Consider the following 13,991-nt stretch of genomic DNA (forward strand, 5'->3'; position numbering starts at 1 on the left):
TCGATTGCTCCTTTCGGGACTCTGCCACTGTATTAATTTGTACGATATTACCGGCTCCAATATTCATTGTTGTCGATCGAACATTTATCGTTGTGGCGAGCATAGCTCTTTGGTAGAGTGTTCGATTCACACGACAGGGATCCTCGGATCAAATCCTGTCAATGACTTAGAATTTGTGATAACAAAATCTGTGTAGTTAATTTGAAATCAAATAAAAATTGTATTTGTTAAATAGAAATTGAATAAAAATTAAGAAAAATAGGTATAACAGAATTCGAACAGTTGAATTGAATTAGGAGTAAGAAGAGAAGTATTGGAGCTTGAAAGAAGAATAAAGAATTGAAGAAAATAAGAAGAAAAATTAAGAAGAATTTAGACTAGGATACATAAATAGATTGAAATTGATATAAAAAATTAGAATGTAAATAAATAAAAAATGTTGTAGGTGGCTAAATGCTCAGAGTAAGCGAGGCCAAATAAATAATTTAAAAAAAAAAAAAAAAAAAAAAAACATTTATCGTTAACAAAGACAATTGGTGTTTCCAAAAATAATACGATTTAATTCAAACATTGAATTGAGTAAGAAGAGTTCCTTAGAAGAAAATGAAAAGGCTGAAAGGAACATACAAAATTCAACTTATTTTCCATTTAAATAATCTAATAGTATAGAAAAACAATAAGGTAAATTAATAATTTTTTCAGGCTGTAAAGTAACGGAAATTTACTTTTTAAAAATAAAGTCCTCGGCGTCTTCAGATATAAGTATCCCATCATATATAAGCATATACATATTAATTACGCTGGGCTAAACTTTTTGGACATTGGTGTAATTTGCAAATTTATACCATTGTGTGTTTTAAGGGGCACAACTAGTGTGAAATTTAAAAAAAAATCGAATTTTCAATTTTACCATATTTCTATAGGTTATACCTTTAAAAATAACATACCAAAATTTTAAATCGATATCTCAAATAGTTTTTGAGTTACAGCCATTTAAAGAGTATAAATATAGTATGTAGTATAACCGATCATTTAATCTTTAAACGCGTTTTTCTCGAAACAGCATTTTCCGAATTTGCTGCAGCAATTACTCAAAAACAAATGATCCGATCACTATCATTTTTTTTACATGTTCTATATATAGTTCTTCGTAAAATGAACTATCGATTTTTTGATCGGATTAAAAATTGAATTTTGACAGTCCAAAAACGACCAAAATTTCGGGTAAAATTCGACTTTTTTTTAAAAAAAACGCCGTCATTTTGTCAATTTTTGATTTTTTTTCTTTGTCGTAGTTCATTTTACAGACAATATTATCTAGCTTAACAAGATTTTTTTTTTAAATTTCATCCACGTAGAAGGCCGGAATCACTGCAGCAGTGAAGGGCCTTTTTTGTCGCGCCGTTGGAGATCGACGATAACTTAAAAAAAAAAATTTTTTTTTTTAAATTTTACTATGTATTCTTAAAACATGTATAAATATATTCCTAAAATTTTGAAATGATAAAGTAGTTTTTTTTTATATTAATTCTCAAAAATCACCTTTTTTTAGGCGGTTACACTAGTTGTGCCCCTAAATGAATTTTGCCTAAAAACTATAGCCAGAAAGTGATTTTGGAGTCATCAATTTCATTTTTTTCCTCTTTGTATACTCGTCTGGTGATTTGATGAAACTTCGCATGACTATTAAAACACTTATACTACAACCTACAACATTTAATGAGCTTTGTTTTAACTATCAATTCTACAACCAAGCGAGATTTCTTCAAATTTCGTGATTCCAAGTTGATTATTAAATATACGGAAATAAATAAAATTATGCTGATTCGAACCTCATTTTCGAGCTATGGTTTCTTTGCAATAGTTTCTTAAATATACTTATATAATACATATATAATTTTAAATTAGATTTTTTTTTATTGTTTCCACAGCAATCAGAACTCTTACTTCTTAATGTTCTATAAGCTGTTTTTGTGTATGGCTTACGACCTAAGGTATTGTTATGAGAGGCAACCCATCGGTTCACCATTCTCCTATGTGTGAGGTTTTATATATTAGCTCTTACGTCTAAAAGTGTACCATATGATTGAATGATGCAACTATGTCCACGAAGGACGATTTCCACTTGGAATTATATTGTGATCTATAACCCCAAGTGGAAATTTGACATCAAAGTTGCCTAATGTCAGGCTTGGCGGTAGCGGGAATCGAACCAGCGAACCTGGGACTAGTTGGTGCCAGCCCACGCTCTTATCGATATCGCCACCGCTGGCCCTTAAATTAGACGGTGACAAATTAATAGTTTACTGATCGGGCAAGTTCCATAATTTTTAAATTTACAGTAAAAACTCGATTAACCGGACTAATTGTTGTCGATAGGCATTCGAATAATCAAAATTAAGGATAATCGAATGTATGAAAACTAATGTTACCGCTTGTTAAAAACAACAAATTTCACAAAGTTTACTTATGTATGTAAACATGAATATGTACATACATATTTTCATATTGTTAGATTACATTACATATATAACTAAACTAGAACATTTATCATAGAATAAAATTTTTAGATACTTATGTACAAGTAATCTGTTTACTATATGTATTTGGTTTTTTGCATTTGGTAATCCTGAAATAAGTAGGCAATAAGTTTAATTTGGTTTGCATAAATTTGACTTGAAGGTATGTACATACATAAAAATTGGTCGCGGTTGGTAGTATGGATAATCGCGAATCCGTACAACTGAGGTCTGGATAGACAAGTATCTACTATACTTTAAATTTATTTTATTTATTTTTAGTATTTTACAATGTTTGATGGTTAGGATTATATCACATTTTATCAATACAACTTAATGAAGTTACAAATTGACCATTATTTACTAGAAAAAATAATCTTAAGAATTACTAGAAATAGCAAAAATGTTGCTTAGTTATACGTATTTAAAAGCGATGCGAACAATAGAGCAAAGAAAAATAGTAATTTAGAAACATAATATTATAATGTTACAATTTTCTACATAGAAATTATGTTTGTTTCAGTTTGCAACCAGTTTTCGCTGGGAGTGTTTGCGATGTTGGGCGCCGTCTCACCCGATTCTTTTGACACTCTTCATTCTTATTCGAACACCTTTCAGATGCCATTTGTTACACCGTGGTTTCCAGAAAAGGTAAGAAAAAACATACGAATTATTTTTATATATCTTTAATTACAGTAAAGAAATATAAACTTTTGAGACAAAATATAACCAATAATTGAGATCAAAGATATCGGTCCAATGATGCCATTAAACTAGTAGTACATGGCATCGTGCCTTACAATCAGGGCATACTGCTGGAACTTCACGTATCTTAAATTAACATTTTTAAAAGTTTCAGTTTTGGAAAACTTTGAAAGGAAATAGATATCTGATAATTTTGATTTTTTTTTTAAAAATGAATTTTTTGAAAAAATTGATTTGATCTAATATTTTAATTTTTTTTAGAATACAGATTTTTTGCAAAGCAATCTCAACGCGTAGCTATTTCAGAGTTCATTTCGCCAACACCAGTAAAATATTTTTTGTCATCATTTAATATGCTGCGTTCTCTCAAAAACTATAATACCATTTTGGAACTTTTTTATCTTGTATCTTCTAAACAGCTGGATCTGCCTTGGCCAAAAACTAATCAGTCCGCCCCATCAATATGAATCAAATATTTTTTTAATCATTCAAATCAGTTGTTACGTGCTCTTCACATACATATACACACACACAAATTAACTGTTTGTATATATAAACACAAATTAACTGCTTGCTTGCATTACTTACATTGTGCATACACAACATATCTTAAACTGACAAAAACTCTACGCTTTTAATTTTTATTTATAATTTATATACATTAAACAACAAATCAAACATTATCTGAATTAAATAATAAAATAGATAACTTTTTAATTGTAGGTCAATTTAATCGCGTGCGGTTGTTATAGGTACATATAAATTATCGGTAGGATTAGTGTTAATGATACATGAAGTAAATAAATCGAAATTTGAAGAATCTGTAATGAATATATTTTATAGAATGTGTAATACAATATAATAATTACTTTAAATCTAAATATACGAAAATTGTATCGTATTTCAAAATGTGATTTCTCCACAATAATCTTAAAATGAGCTTTGATTTCTTCAGTTAGCCAGGTGTAGCCTATATATCTAAAGGTAGAATGAACGATAAATCCTTTCCTTTGCTGATAATGAAATCTGTTTGTTCCGAGAATCGCGTCTCTAAACTTTTTTCTTGCAAATCATCTCGGCGAACCGGGCGAAGTGCGAGCATTACATACAGACCAGCTCGACAATTAACGCTCCTTTAAACGGCTAATGGTGTCGGCGTCGGCGTCGGCCCGAAAAGTCAAGAAATCGAGATTGATGAGTTCACAGATCATTAGCTCGACACCCGAACGGTTTATTTTTAATACCGAAGCCTCAAACCATCCTTAACCTAACCTGGGAAATGTGGAAGACGGTGGAACCGCAAACTGCGTCGTCTGCTTGTCGTTAATATAAGCCGATTCGAAGCGAGGCATGAAATAACTGCACGATATGAAATGAAAATATAGCTCTTCCTATGATATTATTTCGCTAATCGGATTTTATATATTTGAACCACGCATGTCTGTATACGGACGTAATGTGAATTCTTAAAAACAAACAGCCCTTTAATATAAAATTCAATTATACTCGAGAATTGTAAAATAGTATTACTTAGGATTTAATATAACTGCTTTTGAAACATTATGCTCAGAGTTTGTGCTGTAACAGATTTTGAAATTGCATATAGATTTCAATATCTGAGCAGTAGCATTATAGTTTAATTTTTTTGAAAATCTGTAATTGTATTCATTATACAATATGTTAATTCAGTTTTCTATTTATTAAAGGTATTTATTGACAGTATTTATAGAAATACTCCGAATTGTACATTCGCTTTCATTGTACATGCACTCCCGTAAAAATTTAAATTATTATGGGATTAGTGATATTAAATGATACAATTCAATATTCAGGAGGTCTTTAATTGAAGCAATTATCGGTATTATATTGAAAAATAAGAGTTTCAAAAGAAGATTATATATCGACTAGAGACAGGGTTTCTTCAACAAAGTATATTAGTTTGATCCCTAGTATCCGAAAATCATATGTGAGTATATATATATATATATATATATATATATATATATATATATATACATGAATATATAAAAATAATAACAACTAATATTTTCAAAGCGCAATATTAAAAGAAAACACTGCTATAAATATTATCTTTCAGTAGGGTAAGTAAAAGTAATTGCAAAAATCAAAAAAATGTTTTGCATATCCTTACGTTTTAGATGTTTCTGACCTAGATTTTTTTGTATGTATGTGTATGTGTGTGTGTGTGCGTATGTTTGGATACAACCAATTTGAAAAACATTGGTTTCGTTTTGACGGGAAAATATGCTGATTAGTTTTTGGCAAAGGCAGGTCCAGCCGTATCAGAGATATGGGGCAAAGACCGCAAAAATAACTAATTTTTTATCTACAGCTAAATTTCTCACTATACAATAAAAAAATGTGTTTTACATGTACACTACCTCAACAAACCCAAAGAATCATTTGAAGCAATCTAGGAGTAAAAAACGCACTTAGTCGCCAACCTTGTACTATTTAATGATAATATAAATAGACAATAAAAATTAGTTTGTTTTGAATTAATTCCATCTTTAGTCATATTTACGATTTTTCCGCTCTTAAAGCCTTGTATAAGCCTGTGTTCGCAATTAATTAATTGAATATCACTTTTCTTGTGCATATTTCAAGTCGAGTCTTGTCACTGACCTTAAAATAAAGCACTTGTGCGAAACTGTCAGAAATTTGATCCACCTTATTTTTTTGTAATTTTCGTAAATTAGAATTTAAAAGTTCAAAATAATCAGTGAAGGGCTATTTGAACCTAAAAAATTTTTGCATTCCGCAACATTCTCTTTTATAATGTTTAGTTCTATATAAGCAGTTTATCGCATATATCATATTCAGATTATAATGAGTAGTTGTAATCTTATTATAAAATAATGAGAAATATTCAAAATTGAGCTACTCTTTTTAAAATGTCAGATCAACCCAGCAGAAAAACATAACTCGAGTCCGGCACCAGGAACGCAAGGTTGAAAACTAGGACACCTCATTATTAGTTAAATCTAAGAAGCATTTTTTTATTGAATACTACATTACATTAAAATCGCCAAAGTTTTCAAATCTCACCCCTGAAATTACAAATTGCCCCCCGGTGGGGTGTGCGCCCCACGTTGGGAAACTCTGTATTAGAGTGATTAGAGGAGCATATTGCTTGTGTCACCGGTGTTTTTGTTCTTGCAGAAAAATATTCATAAAGATCATCGCCCAAATATAAGAACTATTGTTGTATTAGATTAATAAATATACGACCATGAAATTTACAGTAATTTTAATAATTATTATAAAATATTTAAAACAATTTTTATTACTCATTGATAAATTCTTATTGATTGATTATTTTTATTTAGCGAATAATTTACTTGCCGTACTGGAAGTTTAAGCAATTTGTTATAACGCACGATGAAAATTAAAATATTAAGCTACAAATTGGTGAAACTATCTAGGTAAATGTTTGTATGCATTAATATGTGAAGCAATCGAGTACAAGTAGATAGTGAATGAATAAAAATAGAAGTAATAATGTAAGATAGAATATCACAATCATAAAACGTGCTTTGGAAGTCGTGACGAAACCTAAAATCTGAAACATCTTCAGTAGCGAACACGAGAAACATTTGTCTTAATATAACCGCAAGTTGTCGCGAGCTCTCCACCGTCGTCCTATTCGGCAACCATGGCGTATTTGAATGTATACTTGTATAATTTCCCATGCTCTTTTCGTTATTTTATTGGCTGTTCACCATACCACTTACGGCATTATAAATATCTTTTATGGCACAGGAATAACAAAAACACACAATATCACCATACCGTACAGAGTTTTGCCTTTTCCGCGGAGCGCAATAAATAATATTTTTGTGAAGTATACCTTTATGACAACAGTTCTGTATTTATATATTAAATGGTTTCTTGTACCTTTTGAATATTTTATGCGTCTAGATGACTGGCTTAGCATAACGTTACATGTCTCCTTCTGTCAGGATGCTGAACTATATATCATCGCGATTCAACTGCTACCGTGATATACTCGGCGAAGCGTTTTTTGCTTAAAACCGAGATGAGAATATATCGCAGCACATGCGCGGACTTTATACATTTTATAGTTAAATGTGAAAACTGTCTCAAAATTATATACATACAATATTTCATGAGATTTTAGTTAGACTTGAATAATTAGGAATGCAATCATTAAACTTGTTTCTGATTTTGAATAAATCAATCAGCTTCAACTAATAATATTTAAAATAAATCGATAATAAATTATTAGTAAGATCTGTTCAAAATTAGGTGTCCCAGTTGCATAAGTCTAACTATTGTCAAATTTTGTATACACATATACTATAATTACATTAATTTTTATATCTATTGAAATTAATATTATTATAGTAACGGCTCTTTTGGATTTTAGTTGAATACTTTAAAGAGCTTTAGAACTATTCAATGTCATTTTTGACCCTTCAACTTATTAGAAAATTTCGGAGAATTTTCTTTCTCCAGAATCTTATTACTCACGTTATTCAAAATATGAATTTAAATATTTACTAATATATATGCAAATCAGAAGTACAGGTACAGATATTTAGTGCAATAAATCAAATTTTCAAATCTCAATATTGAATCTAGTTACGATCTCTCTTCAGATCATTCTCCAATACTTGTGACGTTTAGCACATTTCCTACTCCAGTTATCAACAATCATATTCTACACAACAATCTTTCCAACTGGATTCAATTCAAATCCATACTTGATTCAAAATTATTTCCAAAATCTAGGCCTACAAGCGTTATTGATATAGAAAATAATATAGATTATTTTTCTGAGATTGTACGTGAAACAACCAAGCAGATCACCCCGAACATTAATCCAAGAAATGATAATCTAATAATTCCGCAAGAGATTAAGAAGCTAATTGCACAGAAACGAAGAGCAAGACGAGCCTGGCAACATTCTCATCTACCAACGGATAAGACATCGCTTAATCATCTCAATAACACGCTGAGGAAAAAAATGAAAGAATGGAAGAATTGTACATTCAGGTCGTATATATTGCAGTTAAATAGGTACGATAATTCCATATGGAAACCAATCAGAAACAAAAGTAAACCCCTACAACAAAACCCTCCTCTGAAAATAACCAACCAAAACGGATTCATTTGGGCAAAAAGCAACGAAGAAAAAGCGGAGGCATTTGCTGATCATCTAAGTAGCATTTTTAGCGCTCGAAATATTTCCCAGAATAATTTAATTAACAATTTCGTAAATCAACCCATACATTCTACACCGTTAGGACATTTTTCACCAAATGATGTCTTATGTGAAATAAAAAGGATAAAAAATAGATCTTCGCCAGGTATGGATAAAATTACTCCAAAGATGTTAAAAGAATTGCCTACAAAAGGTATCTTATATATAACAAATATTTTCAACGCCATACTTCAATACAATTATTGGCCCTCAGCGTGGAAGACTGCAGAAATTATTATGATCGCTAAACCAAACACAAACCATCTCACTGCTAGTTCATACCGTCCTATCAGTCTTTTATCGATATTATCGAAAATTTTAGAGAGACTTTTGTTGCAAAGATTGTCAGAAGATCATCCGAATGATAGTTGGATTCCTCACCATCAGTTTGGCTTCAGAAAAAATCACTCTACAATTCAACAATGCAACAGAACGGTGTCTCGTATTCTTGAAGCCATGAATAGAAAGGAACACAGCGTAGCCGTATTCTTAGATGTCAGTCAGGCTTTTGATAAGGTTTGGCACTCAGGACTCCTATATAAAATCAAAACAACTTTTCCAAACTACTTCAATATCTTAAGCTCATATTTGCTTAATAGAAAATTTAGAATCAAAATTAAAGATGTGACTTCGAGCATCAGAAATATAGAATGCGGGGTACCACAGGGCAGTGTGCTAAGTCCTGTACTTTATCTTCTTTTCACAAACGATATGCCCACAGATGATCTTCTAACCATATGCACTTACGCCGATGACATAGCAATTATTTCATGCAATTCCGATATTAGAACAGCAACTTGTCAGTTACAAAATTATTTATCTAGTCTCGAAAAATGGTTTTTAGATTGGAATATCAAAATCAATATCGAAAAATCTCAGCACATAATTGTTTCTCTAAAACATCACAACAGTCCACCTATCATCATGAACAATTCCATAATTCCATTATGCAATTCTGTCAAATATTTAGGCATGCACATTGATTCGAAATTGACATGGAGAACGCACATTGAATATAAAAAGAAACAAATCCAACTGAAAATAAAAGATTTTTACTGGCTTTTTGGGAGGAAATCTGAAATCTCTCTCGATAACAAGGTACTTTTGTATAAAACTATCATAGTGCCCATTTGGACTTATGGAATCGAACTATGGGGTTGCTCTTGCAAATCTAACATAAACATCATTCAAAGGTGCCAGAATAAAATTCTGCGTATCCTTACTAATGCGCCTTGGTATATTTCGAATTTTTGCCTACATAAGGATTTGAAAATCTCAACAGTCAACGAAATGATCAAGATTAGAAGTTCATCTTTTAACAACAAATTAATCCAGCATACAAATCCTACAATTCAAGCGATTCAGAGACCGATAAGAAGATTGAGCAAGAAATGGCCTTCCGATCTACCAAACTCCTAGCCCAATGTCTGCACGCGTCCTGACGTAGTACGCGGCATACATCATCACGTCATCGTTCATTTATGTTATTATTTTTGTATTACTGTTTCAATTTAATTTTTATTTCAACTTTTTTCATTTTATATTCAATGTATTGCATTTTGTGTTTTTTTGTATTTTTTTTTTTTTGCTCATATCAATTTTGTAAATAAGACATTAAAGTCTTGATTAACAAAAATAAATTGTAACAAAAAAAAAAAAAAAAAAAAAAAAAAATAAATCAAAAGTATCGACATGTGTGGGTATGTGTGTATTTATGTGTATCAAGATTACAATTCTACATTAATGATCAAAAAGGTTGGAAGATACAAAAATAACCTGGATTCACATTCACGCCTAATAATAGTTGTCAATACCCAACCGTTTGGCATAATACTATTAAATCGTTAATAGTGATTGGACTTAGTTTTTTTTTCATTATAAATTTATTATATGATGTAATAAGCTAAGAAGATCTCATTGGAGTTCTCTTCATATATTGTCAATTCAACTCATAGAAATCTGTATGCAATTATGATTGCTAAAATGGAACAGCTATAAAAAATAAAATATAAAAATTAAATTATTTTAACAAATCCATGAAAAATAATTTACGCCCATTTCCGAAACGCTGACCAATGTGTTATATTTTGAAATATATTTGTTGCCATTTTTACACAATCATATATTCTATGCAATTATCTTAGTTTTGTATAAACTATTTTTTATTGTCTTGATAAATTATTATCATTGAAAAAAAAGTATTTCCGCATAACCATTATAATGCAAGCTGAGAATTTAAAGTATCTAAAATTTTTATTCCACGTCAAAAATAAATAATATAGTATAGGGCGGGGCACAAAGATGCAATTGTACTTTCAGTGATTATACTGTCTAAACCATAGGTTCCCAAACTTGTTTGTGTCGTGGACCACTTAGACTTTCCCATGGGCCCCTTATTTAGCCGATATCGATCTTTTATATTTTTTTATTTGTACTAACGATTGAAAGTATTTTATTAAGTATTTTATTTGTACTAACTAATGTAATGTAACTGTAATTTTCACTTTTACTTTTTTCAAAAAAAAGTAATTTTTATCTAGTTGTTTGTCAAAAATCTTATTTTTTCTAAGTAATTTTTTTTCAAAAATTTAAAAAAATAATTTTTGGTACTGGAAGTTCCAGCAATTTGCCTTAAGGCACGATGCCTTAATTGCCTGATGACAGAGTTCCACTTACAGCTAGTTTGTACTAACGATTGAACAGAGTATGAAACATTTAAAGTAAAATACTCATTCAAGTTAAGATATTTATTAATTGACTTCACACTATAAATAACATAAATATTAACAAGGTGTGTTGGGATCCTCTATCGTGTATCTCTATACTTCTTCTTCCTTGACGTGGACCCCTTGAAAGTTGTCATGTACACTTGGCGGTCCATATGGACCACTTTGGGATTCACTGGTCTAAATAAACTACGTGACAGCACATAACCTTTATCAAACAAACAACTATTGAACTATGTTCAGAAATATTCCCAGTTAACTCTTAATTATAATAATGTTTTATTACTATTGTTCTAAAATTTGTTATCTGTGCTTTTTTGCCCCATGAGAGAAATAAGAAGTAGGAGGCAATGGGCAAATAGATTCATCATCTTTTTTTAATATTCTACGAAAGGATTTCAATAAATAATAGCTATATTATTTAATCCATGTGAAATACAGAGAACATTTTTTACAAATATTTTATTGTAAATAACCTTGATCTGTTATTTTGAATAAAATTAATTTGCCTTCTTTTACTATTTGTTATTGATTACACCTGTGCCACTGTGAAAGGTTTAAATGGTCTCTTTTGTTCCATCCACATGTAAGGTTTTAAAAAGGTTATATAAAAAACTTGAAACTCACTTAAAAATAACAATATGTACTACAAAATAATTGAAAGACATATCTACAAATTATAGTGTAGTACAAAACAAACTACCAACGAAAAAAAACTTGCTATGAATACATTAAATTTCTCTTTTGATAGCGACGACAGATAAATTAAGGTGATGACTGGTTACACATACTTTACCTACTAATTTAAAATAGTTTCATAAATTTATTAATAATTAAATATTAAAATAATAATTTATTAAAATAATTATTAAATAATGATAATACACTTGGCTTGTTAACTTCCCGTATAGTAAGCTATAGTAATCGCAAAAAAAATTAAATATTTTTTTATACATTTACTTTTCAAGAACTTATGAACATTTTGGTATACCTTAGAAAGAATGGATGTATGTGTATGTCTGTGTACCCATGTGCAGATACAATTTTTGTCGACGATTTTGAGAACACGGATCAACCCATTTGAATAATTAAAAAACATTCGATTTCTATTGATAAGGAGACGTGCTGATTACTTTTTGGCAAAGGCAGGCCTATCCGTTTCGAAGATACGATGCAAAAAGTGCCAAAAATGATATTGACAAAAATTTGAAGTTTCTTTAAAAAAAATAGTTTACGGTATGGCAATTTGCCTTAGGGCACGATGCCGTGCACAACTAGTTTTTGAGATGATGATGGTGGACCTCTTTACCCTCAGACCTTGAAAATCCGCTCCTCCCTTTATATATATACATTAAAAGTAAAATACTACTTATGCATATTACACTCGACAATAGTTGTTTCCATAGAATTGACTTGACAGCATAAAAAGCACTAGGTTATGTCAAATTGTCGTCGCTCGAGTACGGGAAACGAACGTCTGCGGGAACTTTTAACGATTTAATTTCAAAGCAAAGTGTAGGACGCGTTGAGGTGTGACTTCACATTTTTAATATCTCCGACGTAGCCGAGTCTTCTCTCTCAGAGAAGCGGCGGCATTTGCATCGCCGACCTCCCGAAGGTGTCTTATATAATGTTGAACATTTCTTTCGAACGTGACAAGCGATTAACTTTTTTCCTCTCGGGGATGAAATGTACCCTCGCTGAAGTACTCAACATGACGACTTTCAGCGGATGTTACTGAATAATAATAATACGAAGGTATTGAAAACGGAGCCGAGAAAGAAGAGAGTGCGCGCTGAAAAAAACTGCTTCCGAGGAGAGTTTTTAGTTTATTTGAAATTTGTAGATCCCCGGAAAGATGGGGAAAAGTTCAACGCTTCGAAGCATTAGGAGTTTTCAACGTAATTGCTGCGAGTGATTCCGAATTGACAGAACAAGAAAAAAGTTTTATAAGATACGCGGTTTAAAACAGATTTAAATGGGATTAAGTGAAACGCGAAGATATGTTTTGACACAGAGCAATGGAAAATGACACTCCAGTGATAAATCGGAGAATATAAAAAAAATCCATAATATATAATAGTGGCTTTGACACAGTTATCATTATTCAGTACTTCTAGAGTTATGCTTTAGAAGCCAAAGAAAAAAACAAAAACAAACAAATAAACTAAATACTCATTTGGACAATATGAGAAAATGTCCTAAAATAAATCTAAATATCTTAATCAATTATAAAATTAAAATAAATATTACTGAAATAATAAATTTAAGTATTTTTATAAAAATATATTCATAAAGAATCATTTTACCCAAGAACAACTTATATGGTAACCTAATAAACATGAAATATATTCATATCCTGTGCAATTCCTGAATGAGGGAATGAGGGGATAAATCTCATGGAGAAGAAGATAAAACCCAAAGAGAAACCATTTAACTTTTTAAAATATTCCATAAACAATATACAAGTATAATAGTTATAATATATATATATATATATCGTATATATATATATAAAGAAACTAATGTCTAAAACTAAGTTAAGCATTTTCTAACAACGATATTTGAAAGTAGAGGGAAAAAGGGAGGGAGATGAAGTACAATGTTTGAAAATCCATAACAAAAGTATTTTCTTTCGTTCGTAGTTTTCTATTGGTGTTTCAGGTTTAGTTTAATATAATGTTTAGGTATACGTTATTCAATTGTTTTGTAATATGTATTGTTAATTTTAGCTTAGATTCAACAGTTTTTTTTATATAACCTCTATAAAAGCTCTTATGTGGGTGCGGTAAA

The 13,991-nt window shown here is 30.5% G+C and overlaps 2 protein-coding genes across 3 annotated transcripts in view; one reads left to right on the forward strand and one right to left on the reverse strand.

Annotated features, from left to right (window-relative positions):
- LOC113378429 overlaps positions 1-13,991 on the reverse strand; it is a 295,400-nt gene that overhangs the window by 171,410 nt on the left and 109,999 nt on the right. The gene's annotated exons all lie outside the window — the stretch shown is intronic.
- The window catches only part of LOC113378426 (glutamate receptor 1-like), a 263,910-nt gene that overhangs the window by 41,341 nt on the left and 208,578 nt on the right, over positions 1-13,991 (forward strand). Inside the window, exon 2 of the mRNA XM_026618953.1 lies at positions 3,043-3,170. Within this exon, the coding sequence (XP_026474738.1) occupies positions 3,043-3,170 (128 nt within the window). The remainder of the gene's footprint in view (positions 1-3,042; positions 3,171-13,991) is intronic.

The sequence above is a fragment of the Ctenocephalides felis genome, unplaced genomic scaffold (assembly GCF_003426905.1).
Source record: "Ctenocephalides felis isolate EL2017-DRISC unplaced genomic scaffold, ASM342690v1 CF-g0.4_SCAFFOLD_01886, whole genome shotgun sequence".
Lineage (NCBI taxonomy): Eukaryota > Metazoa > Arthropoda > Insecta > Siphonaptera > Pulicidae > Ctenocephalides > Ctenocephalides felis.